Here is a 17,623-nt window from a genome sequence, read left to right on the forward strand (position 1 = left end):
AATTTTTTATAATGAACCATGTGGCTCTATTGTGCACACAAGCAACAGATAGACAAAAAGTGCAGATTCGTGCCTTGATGTTTACATACTTCATCTAATATTGGACACATGCTTTTTTAATCTGCATTTCTTGAATTCTTCCTGCATGTGAGGCACAGAGATTTTAAGAAGAGCAGGTGGGAGATGCATAGGTTTGAACAGCACAGAGGTATCTGGAGAGCGCTGCGTTGGCATTCTGAGTGCCCTCAGAGCCTGTGGGGGTAACAGGCTGCCTGGGGCAGAATTTACCCAGGATATGGAGCAAGAGAGGACTCAAGAATGCTTCAAAAAAGGGCTTAACCTCTGAACTGGCAAAACAGAATGAGTTTTGACTCAAAGGCACCAAAGTACTCATACATGGCATCCTCCTCTGGGGTGGGGTGAGCCAGTGTGGCTGGAGTTGCATGAGGTGGGGAGGCCGGGGAATGTGATTGGGAGTGGGAGTGGGGATAGCAGGATGGGACCACATGGCCAAGGGTCTTGAAGACCATCGCATAGAACTTGAATCTGATCTCGGACACACTCGGGAGCCAGTGTAAGGTGGGGTTTTTTTGTTTGTTTCTTGGTGTTGTTTCTTGTGTTTTGGTGTTTTTGTTGTTGTTTTTTAATAAGGAGAAGAATATGGTCTTATGTGTATTTTAGAAAAATAGCTGTGGCAGCATTGTGGAGAATGTTTAGTGAAAAGAGAACCAGGCCCAGCGAGGTGGGTTAATTCAGCTGCGGCCAGAGGCAATTAGGGTCTGTACTTTGGCCACAGATGTAGGTATGGAGAGTGCAGGTCAATTGTAGGTGTACTCCAAAAGTAGCCTCCTACCGTAGGAGCCGGGGGGAGGGACTGTTCTAGCCTGGTCACTCTGCATGGTGATGCTATTGGTTATGTAAATGACACGGGAGGAGGCAGATTGGCAAGGCCAGAAATGAGCCTGGCTTGGACAGAGAGCTCGGAGGGTTAACAGGATCTAAGGAACAGTCTGTGCCTCCACTGGAGATACAGACACAGCACTCCAAAGAAAGGGACAGGAAGGTCGGCCTGGTGGGTTTAAGGGTATGGGTGAAGGCAGTCATTAAACAAGAGAGACGCACTGATAGCAGGAAATCACTGAGAACAGAGTAAAGGAAGACACCCTTGCAACACCCACGTTCACACAGCTGACTCCTCGCAGTGGGGGCCTTCCAGGAGGCGGGAAGGAAGCAGCAGCAGAGTGGCAGAGAACATCCAGAAAGCTCCCTCAGATGCTCTGGCGGCAGTGTTGGCACAGGGAGCAGGGTCCAGATGAAATGGGTTCTGAATGACATTCAGGTCTACAGTTCAGATCAATGGTTGCCAGGAGCTGGGGTAAAGGGAAGTGTTTGACTGCAGAGGGGCAGGAGGGAGCTTTTTGGGATCATGGAAATACCCTGTGTTTTGACTGTGGGGTGATTGCATAGCTATAGACGTTCTTCCGGACTCATAGACTTATACACCTGTGTTGCCCAGGCTGGACTCAAACTCCTGGGCTCAATCAGTCCTCCCACCTCAGCTTCCCAAGTAGCTGTGACGACAGGCTTGTGAGCAGAAAAATAAAAGCTTATCAAAGTGCTTAAAATCCATGATGATGGGCCTGTGTATAATTGATTGCACTTCAGTTAAGAAAAACGGATACTGAAGAGCTTGCTTTCTATTCCTCAGAAGGGCCTCAGTGAAGGCCACTTTACTCTGGACTTTAGTCAGCGAAGGCCTTGGCTTAGGGATAAGAAGGCGGCTGGGCAGTCCGGGCCCAGACAGAGTAGACCATCAGAGGAGGTGAGGGGTGATGGAGGTGCCCAAACGACATGAAATGATAGAGAAGCTGAGGAGGTTAGCCTCCTTCACGATCTGTCCTGTCTTACCACCTGCGGATTCTGAATCCCACAGTAGTTCATCCAACAAATTCATTCATTCGCCCAGTTGCTGAATAAGGCACTCAGCTTGGAGCTACAGGGAGCCCGAGGCTAACGAAGCTTTCTCTGCTTCAGGCAGTTTATAGCTGGTAGTTGCAGATAGAAGTGAATTAACAAAAAAAATACTTTGGTATAAAAATTGTGCATTTAGCTGAAACCTTAATTCACTTCTGAGCATTTAATAGCCATTAAATAAAAACCAGGGCCCGGCACAGTGGGTCAAACTTATAATCCCAGTACTTTTGGAAGCCAAGGTAGGAGGATTGCTTCAGGCTAGGAGTTCAAGACCAGCCTGGGTAACATAGCCAGACTTCATCTCCACTTAAACAGAAATTAGCCAGGCGTTGTGGCACGCAGCTGGAGTCCCAGCTACTCAGGAGGCTGAAGTGGGAGGATTACTTGAGCCCAGGAGTTCGAGGCTACAGTGAGCTATGATCATACCATTGCACTCCAGCCTGGGAGATAGAGTGAGACCCCTGTCTCTACGAAAAAGTAGAATAAAATAATGAAAACCCCAATATAATTTAAAATCTTTGGAGTCACTAAACAAATATACAGTATAGTCTCCTCCCACTCCAGCTAACACCACCGTATCCAACACCAGCTAAAGACCACAGCTGTTCTGGAAAATCAGAATCTGTGGCTGTGGCTTGTGCCTGGACTCCAGGCTGTCCAATCCTGGTGTCACTCTTTGACTTATGACTTGTTAGAAAACGGATGTGTGGAATGACCCTGGAGGAGCGGCTGCAGCTCCCTGGGTTTCCTGAAGTGAGCCCTCTATGTCATTATCTGGTCTTCTCAGCCCTCGGCCGAGTTCCTCCTGTGGCCACACGCGAGGTCACAGTGAGCGTCAGTGCACAGTGATGAAATCCTCCTGGAACAATCGGGTGTGGGGCGTGAGAAAGGGAGTGGTTCCTGGCTACAGAAGTTCCTGGAGGTCAGGAAACCATCACTGGAGGTGGGGGCCCTAGAAGGCTGCTTTCTGTGACAGAGCAGGAAGCCACATGTGTACTGGGACACATGCACCAGAAGGGCCAGGATCTCCTAATAAGGGCTGGTATTTACTTTTACTTGATCCCGTTCCGGGCCTTGCCACAGTCTGCTGAAATGCCTTGAACATTCATCACCCGGGTGGGAGACAGGATAGTAATTTCCTGCTGAGATGACTGAGGGGAAGTGGAATGGGAGCACCAGGGGGACTGTCTCTGGCAGGTGGGAAAATTCTAGCAAAATGAATCACTCTTCTGCTTAGTCACCCAATGTGGGCTTATTAGAGTGCTGCTGAAATACATATTCATCTATCCCCTCCAGAAAGGTAGTCCAAACTTAGACCTCAAGATAAGAAAGGCTCTCATTCTTCCACAGGGTTCATTCATCCACTCAGTGAGTTATTAAATGCCTACAGCACTCCAGGCCATCAACCACGTGGATATGAGAAAGACCCAGCCCTTCCTTCATAAGCCTTATGATAGACTCCAGTAAATAAAACCATACAGGCACTAAATGTGGCAGGCTTTATAGGAAAGGCAGAAAGCCCCTCTTGTTGTGTCCTCGAAGGAGGAGAGAAGCTCCCCTCTGGCTCTTGTTACAGAATCCCAACCCAAGCAAATCCATCCTTGAAAATAAACATCTCCAGCATTGCTGGCTTTGGAAGACCCCATGGTGAGATACTGGAGCTTTTTTTACCTCCAGATTTCGCTTTCTAAATATTTACTTTTACTTTTCAACTTCACTTGTAGGCCAGACTTTTTTTTCCTACCATTGAATTATTTCATCATGTTCACCACAATCAAATAATAATAACAATTATTATAAATACTATCACCTGGTGTAACAGCTTGCCTAGTCTATTTCACTTCCCATGCTGTCGTTACTGAAGCTCCAAGCACAAGCATTCCCAGCTCATGGACGTCTAAGACCTTTGCTCTCATTCTTACAGGTATTACTAGTGTTTTCCATATTTCTTTATGGTAGCAATTTTTCCTTCCTAAAATAACTTTCTTCATTCCTCGTAAGCTTCATATGTATTTTACATATTCTTGCCTCTTTTTTATGATATTATACATATTCTTGAAAGCTAGAAAATAATACAAGATTCTTGACTGACATAGTACCACTGAATACATCTTTTTATAAGAAATTGTTTTTCTAATACACATCTTGTGGCCAGGCATGGTGGCTCACAGCTGTAATCCCAGCACTTTGGGAGGCCAAGGCAGGCAGATCACCTGAAGTCAGGAATTTGAGACCAGCCTGGTCAACATGGTAAAACGCTGTCTCTACAAAAATACAAAAAAATTAGCTGGACATGATGACAGGTGCCTGTAATCCCAGCTACTCAGGAGGCTGAGGCAGGAGAATCGCTTGAACCTGGGAGGCAGGGGTTGCAGTGAGCCAAGATCGCGCCATTGCACTCCAGCCTGGACAGCAGAGACTCTGTCTCAAAATAACAACAACAACAGATCTTTGATATGGGAAGAAATGAGCAAGTTGTTTTTTAAGGGTTTCCAACCCTATATTCTACTACAAATTACCCTGTTATGGTATGTTTGCAAAATTCTTTCAAAGCTTATGGTTTATAGTATTCAATAAACCTAATAGTTTATAAAATGTCTCAAAAAATAACCTCATGCCAAAAATAATTTAGTAGTAGGTGGTCTTTGTCTTGTAGTCACATTGTTTTGTTATTGTCTTTACGTTTCTGTAATTTACAAAGGCTGTTTCATCAGTTGGCATAAATTTCATGACAAAAATATTAATATGTAAGAAAAGTATATGAAATGATATTATTAAGAAGTAAATTACATTCCATATACAAAAAGACTAGAAAGGCAACACCAAACCCTTAAATTAGACAGTGATATTATGAGTAGCTTTTTCTCTTTTTTTCTTCTCTTTTCTTTTCCATATAGATCAAATTATTACATTGGGCATATATTACTTTTATAACATGAAAATACAGTCAATAGAGGATGATAAGCTGCAGTGCATGGGCAGAATGTTTAACCCAGTCTATTTGCAAGAGAGTGAGAACACCCACACGGCTGTGGGAGTGGGCTCCGGGCCGCCCCCTGGCCGGTCCTGGCTGTCTTGCTGTGTTTTAGCACCTCAAAAGTTGGGACAGCGAAGAAAGACTGTAAGAGCTAGAACGTTTTTATAAGAAATGCATTCAGTATGATTTGTCTAGCTCTGACTAATGTTTGCAAACGCCCAAATTCTGCTAAGCAAATGCAAGATTGCTTTTCCCTGTTAATTTGTCCCTGGGCCCTTCTTGCTTACTGTGTTAGGGGTTGGAGAGGGGGTGAGTGACTTCTTTCTTTTCACAGTGTTCTCTCTCTCTCTCTCTCTCTCTCTCTCTCTTTTTGAGACAGAGTCTTGCTCTGTCACCCACGCTGGAGTGCAGTGGCTTCACTGCAACCTCTGCCTTCTAGGTTCAAGTGTGCTCCTGCCTAGCCTCCTGAGTAGCTGGGACTACAGGTGCACACCACCGACATCTGGACATCTGGCTTATTTTTTGTGTTTTTCACAGAGACTCGGGTTTCACTATGAGGTAAGGCTGGTCTCAAACTCCTGACCTCAAGTGATCCACCCACCTCTGCCTCCCAAAGTGCTGAGATTACAGGCATGAGCCACTGCGCCTGGCCATCTCTCACAGTGTTTTTTAAAACAACATTGAGTTTTCACAACGTTGGCCTGGCAAGGTGTCCAACCAAGTTTGAATTCATAGCAGATATCCACGTGAAATTGATTTTGGGTGTATTTGACTGTTTTCCATTGACTTTGCATGGAGGCAGTGAGACAGTCTTTTTTTTTTTAAACCCAGTTTTTGAGAAGAGAGAGTCTTGAAGAAGAACATAGCATATGAACCCTTTTGTCACTGATGAACATCAAGAAGCATGTCTTGACGGCTATTTATGAAAACACTCTGGGCTGGAATTTAGGGGTTAAGCATCCTGGCAGTTCACCTAGAAGGGATGAAACTATCCAGAAGCATTTAGATGATCGTCAGTGCCATGTAGGGCATCTCTGGGGGCAGGTGGCTCCTGGCACTGTAGAAAAAGACCATCGATGCTTCCGTCTCCCAGTTGGAGGAGAGAGACATGCTGTGGATGTCCCGGCAGCTTAGGACTGGCGCCATGTAGCTATCTTTGCATGGTTTCCTTCCCTGTCTTCCTATAACTCCTTCACTTTGGCCCCTGTGCCCTTTCTGGGCAGAGGGTGTCAGGGGGCACTGCATGCGTACATGCTTTTTTTCCTCCTGTTGGGATCGGCCTGGGCTGTACCCATCACATGGTAGAACCCCGTCCAAGGGACCAGGCCCTGAAAGACCAGCAGTTTATTTAACCGGGTTGGCCTTTGTCTGTACTCCCTGTGACCCGGCCCTGCTGCATCTTTACCCAGGTGCATCACTGACATCATCACTCGGCCGGACTCTAGAAAGCAGGAAACTCCTGGAGCATGTTTGGGGCATCAGTGATGTCACCTACTACGAATGCTGGGTGGGGTTACTGGACTTGGACTGAGGGCCATGAAACAGCAAGCTGCGGCCCCACCCCGTGGACTCAACTGCCGTTCTGTTCTTTCTCACGTTTCAGTTCAGCTCCCTTTGTTTTCTGTTCCCCTCCCTCTACTGTAAAAGTATGTACTGAATGTTTTGTTTCCTCCTGGATCTGATTCAGGTCAGTGAGGAAGTTCTTTGCGAGCTCAGTGGGGAGATGTTTCCTCCCCTTTGTACCGGCCCTACTTAGGGTGCACAGTTATACACTCGCTTCGCTCGGTTGGCATGGAGGAGAATTCAGACCTCATAGGTTTAAATCAAATGCATGACCCTTCACATTTGCTAGAGATTTACCGCCAGTTACAGTGAGACAATTAAACATTCACCCCCATCACCGCCGAGCTGCACTTGGAGATGTATAAGCAGTAATTAATGCAGTAATGCGCCTCCCATGATGTGAGAGTGTGCGGAATGCCACTCGCCCCAGTGGCTCCGCCAGGACCTCTGCAGGGGGCATCTTGCCTGCAAATCACCCACTCCCCTTTTCTCTCCTCACTCTCCACTTTGCCTTTTCCACCTCCGTACCCACAAATAAACAAAGAAACCCTGAGCTTATTTTACAAAAGTCTTTGAAATGGTCTTCCTCTCTCTGATGCTTCTGGGCCCTGCTTTGCCCATCTCTGCAGTCTCTGACGAGGGTGAAATAAGCCGGGTTTGGCTCATGCCCTCCCGTCTGGCCTCACTTTATTTGTGTACCTGTGTCCTTTGCCTCCGATCCTGGGATCCTGGTGGTTTCCTCCTCCCCACCCAGCTTGGGTCTTTTTCCCCAGTGTTCTTCCGCATCTCTACATCAGAATTTTCTGCTTTCTCCCAGATATGTGTTTCCTTGGCCCAGGCGTCCACTGTTTCCTGTCATCGTGAGGTCCCTGCAGCAGGTTGCCTGATGGTGTTGTGGCCACGCCTTCCTGCACAGCCCAGGGAAAGCCACATGGATGTCTGTGTCATAGGAAAGGAGCCATCCCTGTCTTCTCAGGGTGGTGTGTTCAGGGGGAAGGAAGGTGACCAGCATCGTTCTCCGTTTCCAGAAACTGTGTATCATATTGACAAGAAGAAAGCTTTGTGACTCATGAGCATGAGGTTTTCCTCTCTGGTACATAAGGTTATCTAGGTCCAATCCATTTGTGTAGAAGATCTTCTCTCCCCGAGTGTGATGTACATTTATTTTTAGCCTAAGTATAAAACTACTTTAAATGAAATCAGCCTCAGCCAGGGAAATAGGCTGAGTAATAATGTTGCCGGATATTTGTACCACTGAGTTGAGTTTGTAATTCACCGCTGTTAATCCCCACGTGTCACTTCTGACTTTTTACTCTTTGCATACATAGAAAAATGGTGTTTCTCTTCAGAGTCAGGGAGGGGGAAAAAAAAGATGCTTATAATACTTTCTGTCCAGCCCTAAAATCAGCATATTGATCTATTTTTTTTCCAGGGATTGATGAAATATTACTCAGATACTTTCATACATCTGGTAAATATATAGAAAGACAGACACGTTTTTCTTCTTCCGCTTTCATCTACAGCCTATTTGTTTTCTTCCCCCCATTTTTTGTTTGGATTCATAGCACAATTTGGCAACAAAGATTCTTCTCAATTTAGAGCTTCCAAGAGGCACTCATAAAAGTATGCGGCGCTCATGGAGTTTCTCTTTCTCGTGTGCCTCTTAGCTGCGTCCATTACACTTTTCTATCCCATCCTTGGCTACGAGGCATAGAATCAGAAGCAGCTAAGCAATGTATGCAAGGGAAATAAAATGAATGCAAACCAAGATACCGGTGCTGTAAATTAGATGGCCAGGCCACCGTCAGAGGCAGTTTGAGGGTTTAGTGTGAAGCCTGAATAAAAAGAGAAGTTAAACTGTTTAAGAAGAGGGTTGGCCGGGCGCGGTGGCTCACGCCTGTAATCCCAGCACTTTGGGAGACTGAGGCAGGTGAATCACGAGGTCAAGAGATCGAGACCATCCTGGTCAACATGGTGAAACCCCGTCTCTACTAAAAAAAAATATACAAAAAATTAGCTGGGCACGGTGGCGCGTGCCTGTAATACCAGCTACTCAGGAGGCTGAGGCAGGAGAATTGCCTGAACCCAGGAGACAGAGGTGGCGGTGAGCCGAGATCACGCCATTGCACTCCGGCCTGGGTGACAAGAGCGAAACTCCATCTCAAAAAAAAAAAAAAAAAAAAAAGAAGAGGGTCAAGCTTTAAAACTGGAATTGGCTTTTCAAATTTAATCAGTAAAAGGAAACCCCCAAACTGGAATTGTAACTGTGGAGAAATGTGACTGATAATGACTGGAACTCATGGCCATTTACAGGCTTAACTATGTATGTGTTCCTTAAATTATCCACCAAGATATCAGATTACAATTAGTCCTCATTTAATGTCATCGACAGGTTTTTGGAAACTACCACTTTAAGCAAAAGGATATATTGCCTGTGATACCAGTATTCTTACAGTCTAATTGATAGAAACAAGAGTTGAGTTACGAAGCCACACAGTATCTCCTTTCACTTAAAGTCACTTTCCAGGAACCTATCCACAATGTTAAGTGAAGACTTACTGTAAATGAAAATATTTGCAGTAAATTGCTTTTGAGAGAATTGGTTATCACATACTCTTTTTGGATATCATTGAAAATTCAGAATGTTTAATTAGATCAGGCTGTACTCACTAATATAAAATCAGGGAACATGTATAAAGTAGGTGTAGGGAAATAATTTGTGTTAGATTAAATGATCCAATGAAGGAATTTGATTAAGCCCCTAGAAGTCCCATAATGAAAATGTATAGTTGCATGACCAACCCCTGTAAGAATTGGCTGGGGGGCCGGGTGCGGTGGCTCACGCCTGTAATCCCAGCACTTTGGGAGGCAGAGGCAAGTGGATCACGAGGTCAAGAGATCGAGACCATCCTGGTCAAAATGGTGAAATCCCGTCTCTACTAAAAATACAAAAAATTAGCTGGGCATGGTGGCGCGTGCCTGTAGTCCCAGCTACTCAGCAGGCTGAGGCAGGAGAATTGCCTGAACCCAGGAGGCGGAGGTTGCAGTGAGCCGAGATCGCGCCATTGCACTCCAGCCTGGGTAACAAGAGCGAAACTCCGTCTCAAAAAAAAAAAAAGAATTGGCTGGGGTTTCTGCATTAAGTACGCTTCCCAGGATGTTTGTATTAAGGATATTGTGATCTGTTAAGAAAGAGACCTAGAGCTGGGAACATAAAGAGGCCAATTCCATCCTGGACGTCATCTCCTTTTTGACTCATCCCAACCCCAAGAATAAGTTGTAGAGTGTAGGACCCATGAAAGTTACCTACTGTAACTTTCAGCGTGCTTCCCCATCCAGTCTCCGACGTATCTGTGCTTCTTCTCTGAATGCATAGTTACTTGGGATTTCATGCTTTATTAATCTTTTCTCATATTACTGTAAAGAACTACCTGAGCCTGGGCAGCTTACCTGCAAAATCACCCACTTTATAGTTTATAAAGAAAAGAGGTTTAATTGATTCAGTTTCACAGGCTGTACAGGAGGCGTGGCTGGGGAGGCCTCAGAAAACTTAAAATCATGGTGGAAGGCGAAGGGGAGGCAAGACGTCTTCACATGGTGGCAGGAAAGAGAGAGAGTGGAGGGGCAGTGCCACACACTTTTAAACAACCAGATCTCATGAGAACTCAGTATCACAAAAACAGCAAGGGGGGAATCCACCCCATGATCCAGTTACCTCCTACTAGGCCCCTCCTCCAACACTGAAGATCGTTATTCATCATGAGATTTGGGTGGGGACACAGGGTCAAACCATTTCACGTGCCTTTCCCAGGACTGGTGTTAGAGGAATGGTGCCCTTGTCACATCTGCCAGGATATACTCAGCACCTCGCAGCACTCCGTTTCTCTTTCAAGCACACCTCTGCACTTGTGCCGCCAGCTAAGGTTTAATGCAGCTACTTCCTTTGTGTATCCTCTTACCTTATTTACCAAGTCGCCTCACCCACCATCCCCTGTTAATTAAGGTACCACCTCCCCCACTTCCCACTTCTAGTATAGAGGCTGTGTCTTTAGTTCTCTTGGCCTTCCCACAATGGGAAGGCTAGGGAATCTTCAGGGAGTCTGCTGCCAGTGGAAACTCACCAGTACTAGAATTCCAGGCTCCAAAAAAGTCTGGAAAAGTAAGTCTTTTAAGGAGCTAATAAGAGGCGCAAGTGCCCACAAATCCTGGCACCATCCTTTTGGGGTCAGCATGCTAGTCTTTCTTGTCAAATCAGTTACCGACCAGCGAGACTGAAAAACCAGGCCCAAACACATTCTATTCATGTGCTTAGATACGGACCTACGGATCAAATATCCCACTGCAAAGCAAAACAACTGTTTTTCCCCTGTACTCTCACACCGAACACAGCGCACTTCTGTGGCTGGCTGTGTGGGGGCTACTCCTCCCATACCAAGCAACTCTCATGAACACCAGCCGGGTGTCCTCTTATTCAGTTCAATCCTGACAGTGTCTATCTGGAGATAGTGTTCAATCCCACAGATTACTGCTCATTCCCCTGAGACCAGACCCACTTCAGGCACGAAGTGCAAGTCCAGCCCACCCATACTTTTGACCACCTGGCTAAAAACCGGGTTCACGGCCGGGCATGGTGGCTCATGCCTGTAGTCAATCCCAGCACTTTGGGAGGACGAGGCAGGCAGATCACTTCAAGTCAGGAGTTCTAGACCAACCTGGCCCACATTAACCCCATCTCTATTAAAAATACAAAACTTAGCTCGGCTTGGTGGCAGGTGCCTGTAGTCCTAGCTACTCTGGGGGCTGAGGCAGGAGAATCACTTGAACCTGGGAGGCAGAGGTTGCAGAGAGTCGAAATTCTGCCACTGCACTCCATGCTGGGAGACAGAGCGACACTCCGTCTCAAAACAAACAAAAAAACACCAGGTTCACATGAGCCCCTTCCCTTGGGTTCAGTTAATTTCATAGGACGGCTCACAGAACTCACAGAAATACTTATTTACAGAGGTGTTATGATAGATACTGATTTTCGTCCACTGGTCCTGGCTTCTAACTCCCATAACCTTTCTCACAGTCTTTTGTTACAATGTTGGGGGTGTCAGGCCTTGCGGGCAGCCCTCTGTCCTTCCCTGCCCTCCTTCCACTGTAATGTTTCTCCATTTCTGGTTGAGTGTCTTAAGACCCTCCCATGGGAGGGTCCTACCCTACACCTAGTGGGAAGGAATGTGGATATCATGAAACTTCCATAAAAACCCAGGAGGATGGTTTTGGGTGATGGGTGAGGGTTCAGGGGGCTTTTGGACAGCCAGACATATGGAGCCTCCTGGAGGGCAGGGCACCCAGGTAAGGCATGGAAGCTCTGCACCTCTTCCCCCCATACCTCACCCTACACATCTCTTCATCTGTGTCCTTTGCAATATCTTTTTTTTTTTTTTTTTTTTTTTTTTGTGGAGACAGAGTCTTGCTCTGTCGCCCAGCCTGGAGTGCAGTGGTGCAATCTCAGCTCACTGCTATCTCTGCCTCTCGGGTTCAAGCGATTCTCCCACCTTAGCCTCCTGAGTAGCTGGGATTACAGGCACCCGCCATCGTGCCCAGCTCATTTTCGTATTTTTAGTAGAGGCGGGGTTTCACCACGTTGGTCAGGCTGGTCTCGAACTCCTGACCTTCAGGTGATCTGCCCACCTCCGCCTCCAAAAGTGCCGGGATTATACGTGTGAGCCACCTCGCCCAGCCTGCAGTATTCTTTATAATAAACTGGAAATGTTAAGCATGTGTTTCCCTGAGTTCTGTGAGCTGCTCCAGCAAATTAATCAAACCCAAACAGGGGATCCTAAGAACCGCAATTTGAAGCCAGTCAGTCAGAAGTTCCGGACTTGCGACTGGTGTAGTGAGGGGTCACTCAGCCCTGTGGCATCTGACACTATCTCTGGGTAGACACAGTCGAGACTGAACTGGAGGACACCCCTACCTGGCATCTGCTGCTTGGTGTGTGGGGAAACGCCCTACACATTTGGTCACAGAAGTCTTCTGTGTTGATGACTTGTGGTGCAAGAGCAGATGAAAACACAGTTTGAGGAGAGCTTTTCCCAACTCACGTATGTTTACCAGTTTATTATAAAAGATACAGATGAGTTGATGCATAGGGCGAGGTCTGTGGAGTTGGGGTTCACCTCCCTCTTGGCACAAGGTTGCCTTCACCAATCCAGAAACTCATCAGGTCTTGTCCAAGGGTTTTTGTAGAGCTTAATCTCCAGTCCCTGACCTCCACCTTTCCTGGAGGTCAATGGGTGGGGCTGAAAGTTCCAGCCTTCCAATCTTCTTCTCACTTGGTCTTCCCATCCTGAGGCTGACTGGAGGCCCACCCCGTCACTCCATTACCTTAAGCTCAGGTGTTATTGAAGGAGCTCTTTATGAATATAGCAAAAGACACCCCTACTCAAGAAACTTCAAGAGTTTTAGGACCCCTGTGACTAGAACCAAGGACAAAGACGAAATATATTTCATATGATCGCACAACAACCAGATTGGATTGCGGCGCTGTGCGGCCTTTAGTGTGGAAGCTCCTTGACCACATTTTCCACCCAGGCACTGCCTTTCTGCATCCTCATCATCATGACCATTGCCTGTTCTTAGCAAAGGTCACACACCTTCCAAATGCTTTGTATAGATTAGCTCATTACTCCCCATACTCACCCTGGGAGCACAGCCAGTGATAAGGGATAGAGTCCTGGTGTTCTGTGGATACTATGGCTTATGGCAAAGATCCCATAAGCCATAGTATCCACAGAACACTAGGACCTTGGCAACGTCTTCCTCTTTCTTTTTGGTTGGTCAGTCAGCATGTACTCACAGGGCCATGCGAGCTGAGCCGGAGACATCACAAGGAAGTGAAAACCTGCTGCCACCCACCAGAGGCAGCAGGATGCTTGGATCAATAAGGCATAAGCACCCAGAGCCTTAAAGCGCGTATGTTAGTACGGCCCTTACCAAAAGAAAGATGTAAGTGATTAATGCAATAGATGTTCAAACACGGCAGAGACCACAGTGGGCAGGGTAGGCCAAGAATGCTGGCTAAGGAGTGGGGCTTAGGGTGAGGCTAGGGCATTTGAGACACTGCAGGCCCATCACCCTGGCTGTTCCCTCCTAAGGGAGGCAGGAACTGAGGCCGGAGACCTGGAGACGCCTGTGCATTAGCCTGGAGGCTCTTTGATAAGGAGCTTCCAGTGGGGGCCATAACATGGGAAGTGGAGAGGCTGGCATGTGTACTGCCAAGGGATGGGATGTGAGGAAGGGGTCGACATGAGTCCCAGGGACCTGGAAGGATGGACCAGAGAGAGTCACTTTAAACCGACACGGCATTGAAGTGACTGACAGACCCACAGCTGCCCCTGCCGAGGCCAGCGTTTGACTTCCTGCCAAGTTGGCCATCAGACAGTTAGAAATCATTTTTGGAGTTCAGGAGAGAAGCCAGGGCTAAAAATTGGGGAGTTATTTACATTGGGAGTGATATACAGTCTCTACATTTCCATCCAGTTCAAAACATTTTTGCATGTCTGCTATGCACTGTGCTCTGAGGTTACCAAGACTGGAAAGACCCAATCCCTCCCTGGAAACTTAGCGTCGGCAGACAAGCTGATACATGTGAACAAAGGGCGCACAGATGCCAGGATGCAGAGGGACTCAGAAGAATGTTGGTTGCTTCTCTATCCAGGAGTGCCCTGAGGTGTCCTAAAAAGAGGAGCATTTATGACTCAGGCAGGGTAGCACATTCCAGACAGTAGTGGGCAGGAGCCCTACTCCAGAGTGCCTTAGAGGCTACAGCTGGGAGTTGAGCTGGACCCTGAAGGCGGTGGGGTGAGCCTTAAGAAGCCCTTAACCAAGGGAAGAATGGGATCAGACCATTGCCTAGCTCCGGCAGCATCGTTGCTAGCAGCCTGTGTGAATGAGGGTCCTCTCTCAGGTGCCCACCATGCAAGGGCTCTAGGTCATTCTTCACTGTCTTTAATCAGAAAAGCAAAGCTCCCAGCTGTTTCCCCTGCCTGAACTGTGTGAGCCCAAGCTGGCCCCAGGATGGATCTTGTCCTAGGTAACCAGGAAAGCCTGAAATGTCAGAAGAGGTAGCTCCAGGCTGGGTCAAGGGTCCAATGAGCCATGACTGCACTGAGATCCCCTGTCTTGGATTGCTGAAACAATAAGACTATACCCATCTAGTCATTAAGCCTCAATTTGGTTCCTAAATGGGCCATTATTTGCTACTGTTCAAAAGTTGCTTGAAACTATATTACACGCACAAACAGAATTGTCCCACAAATAAAGGAGGTAATCTCTCCTGTTGGAGACACCACGCAGTAGTTGTCCGACTTGCACAAATATTTCTGAATCATGAGAATCCTCCACTTTCAACTTACTTGCTGCTAGACCCCAGTTATTATAAGGCCATGGAGAGCAGTACCTGGTTTCCATTATCTTTGCTCTCTTTTTTTTATGACATGGTTGACACCACTTCCAGTAGCAAAGAGTAAACTGGTCATCAAAGCTGTAAAATCACAATGATAAGTGAAAAGTTCTCTTTTGTACTTTAGCATCCAAGAGAACAGTAGTTTCCAACTACAATGCTCAAAATAACCGATAGTTTTCACTTTTGGCCTGAAAATGCGTATATGACCTTGCCGGAGGACTTGTCTGCCATGGTCAGGTCTCCTGGCTGAAGGCACTCAGGTCCATGCTGTTGTTGGTGTTCCCTTGAGGTAAATGCATTTTGAATTCATCAAATTATTCCTTTTGTCATCCTCTGTGCCATCTAAAAACAATATAGTTTAAAACGCTGGCCAGGCACAGTGGCTCATGCCTGTAATTCCAGCACTTTGGGAGGCTGAAGTGGGTGGATCACCTGAGGTCAGGAGTTCGAGACCAGCCTAACCAACAAGAGGAAACCCCATCTCTATTAAAAATACAAAAATTAACCAGGCATGGTGTTGGGCACCGATAATCCCAGCTATTCCAGGGAGCCGAGGCAGGAGAATCACTTGAACCTGGGAGGCAGAGGTTGCAGTGAACCAAGATTGCACCACTGCACTCCAGCCTGGGTGACAGAGCGAGACTCCATCTCAAAAGAAAAAAAAAATGCTTATCATTGTATAGATAGCCATAAAGGTCTTTATTATTTATGATGACCGTAACTGACTTTTTGTGAAAGTTGGTTTGGAATCTGCAGGTTATTTTAATTTTGATAACGCTATTATTTTAACTTTATGACAAGTTTGTCATAAAGAGTGGAATTTGTTCCTCTTTGGAGATTGAAACATTTTGTCAGGGAGAGAGAAGAGAGACATCAAACCATCTAACAGCCAGGTTCCAAGGGGAGATTCATTCAGCTTCTTTGAAGCTTTTTAAATTTTCATTTGAGGCATAAATTGGAACCTTGTATCTTTCTTTGGAGTAGGAAGTATTTCCAACAGAAAAAAAATGGTGGGTGCAACTACATCACAAAAAAGAACAGAAGGTTTCATGGACAGTGATAAAATTAAGCTTATGAATTAGAACTTCCAGTGGGAATTCTTAGTTGGACAGTACATGGTTAATGGTATATGGAAACCATGATGGGGGATCTTTGCCGCACTGGAAAAACCTGTGTCCATAAATCCTTCTCTAGTACTTCTTTGTGATCAAAGCGTCAAGCTGAGGACAGTGATGGAGTGCTCCGGTTCATCTGAAGTGCATGAGTCCCCTTTGCAGCAGACTCTGACATTCCCGGCCCTCTCCGGAGTGTTCCCAACACGCAGTCACTGCTCTCTACGTCACTACTTTAAAAACGAAAACTCGGCCAGTGGTAGTTTCCTAACTCTTCAAAGATCTTGACTTGTACGTTTTTCCCTGCATCTTCTCTATTGAGCACATGAACTGACATCTTTCTACCCCCAAAATAATCGGTTCTTTCCCCCTAAATAGAATGGGTAATCCAAAAAAGACTCATTGAAAGGAAGTTGGAGATAAGTAATGCCTAGGTAGTTTTAGGAGCAGAGTGAATGTCTCTAAGTATGTGCAGTGATTGCATGTTTAAAATGTTTAATGATCTGCAGAAATAGTGTGCTGAGTAGAGAAAAATGACATTTAGTAGAACATAATGTCAACAATGTAAAAATACATAGATGAGCAAGCAGGAATAAAGGAATGTTGAAATAAATTACAGTCATAAAAATTAAAACCATAATTCGGCGGAGCATGGTGGCTCATGCCTGTAATCCCAGCACTTTGGGAGGTCAAGGCGGGCAGATCACTTGAGGTTGGGATTTCGAGACCAGCCTGGCCAACATGGTGAAACCTCATTTCTACTCAAAATACAAAAATTCACCAGGCATGGTGGTGGGTGCCTGTAATCCCAGCTACTCAGAAGGCTGAGACAAGAGAATCGCTTGAACCCAGGAGGTGGAATTTGCAGTAAGCGAAGATCACACCGTGCACTCCAGCCTGGGTGGCAGAGGAAGACTCCATCTCAAGAAAAAAAAAAAAAAAAAACCCATAACTAGAACATTTATTGAGCACTTACAAGGTGCCAGCTATGCTCTGACTGCTTTGTGTGTATTGACTCATTAATGCCCCCAGCACCTTTTGAGGCAGGTTAAAATCTCCATCTCAGTTTAAAACGCAAGGAAACCAGAGCACAGAGAGCTTCAGGAACTTCCCCTCCTCATAAGATAGAAAATAGCAAAACCAGGATTCAACCCCAGGTTATCATACCTCCCATCTTTGTGCTGACTCTATAGTCTTATTTTCACATCCTATAAGTTACTGTAAGAAACTCTCGATTCTGAGAACCACATAATAAGAAAGGGAAGCTTGCAGTTACCTACTCTTGCTTGATAATGCATTAATTCCAGGTAGGCTTTAAAAGTTTAGTAAATTTTAGGATACATTTTTGAACTGTTGTTTCCTACTGGCTGTCAGAAAACCATGTTGCTGAAAGGGGAAAATGTCTGTGGTGCTTTGTGGAGATTTTCCTACAGCTTTTCTGGCTGACCAGTCACTTGCACTCTGGAACTCTCCTAAAGCACATACAGCCCACTACATGTCATGGTGGGGATCCTGGACTTTCTGTCCTCCGTTAGCTTCGTA

At 46.1% G+C, this 17,623-nt stretch overlaps 1 protein-coding gene across 14 annotated transcripts in view; it reads left to right on the forward strand.

The window, feature by feature from the left end:
* Nucleotides 1-17,623, forward strand: part of MTHFD1L (methylenetetrahydrofolate dehydrogenase (NADP+ dependent) 1 like) — a 233,277-nt gene that overhangs the window by 176,039 nt on the left and 39,615 nt on the right. For 6 of the 14 annotated variants that reach the window (XM_035296966.3, XM_035296967.3, XM_078370296.1 and 3 more), the window contains exon 27: nt 7,332-8,006. The exons of the other annotated variants lie outside the window; for them this stretch is intronic. In XM_035296966.3, coding sequence (XP_035152857.3) covers nt 7,332-7,580 — 249 coding nt within the window. In that variant the 3' untranslated portion in view covers nt 7,581-8,006. Of the gene's footprint in view, nt 1-7,331; nt 8,007-17,623 lie in introns of those variants that run through there. 14 annotated transcript variants of the gene reach the window in all.

The sequence above is a fragment of the Callithrix jacchus genome, chromosome 4 (assembly GCF_049354715.1).
Source record: "Callithrix jacchus isolate 240 chromosome 4, calJac240_pri, whole genome shotgun sequence".
In the NCBI taxonomy this organism is placed as follows: domain Eukaryota; kingdom Metazoa; phylum Chordata; class Mammalia; order Primates; family Cebidae; genus Callithrix; species Callithrix jacchus.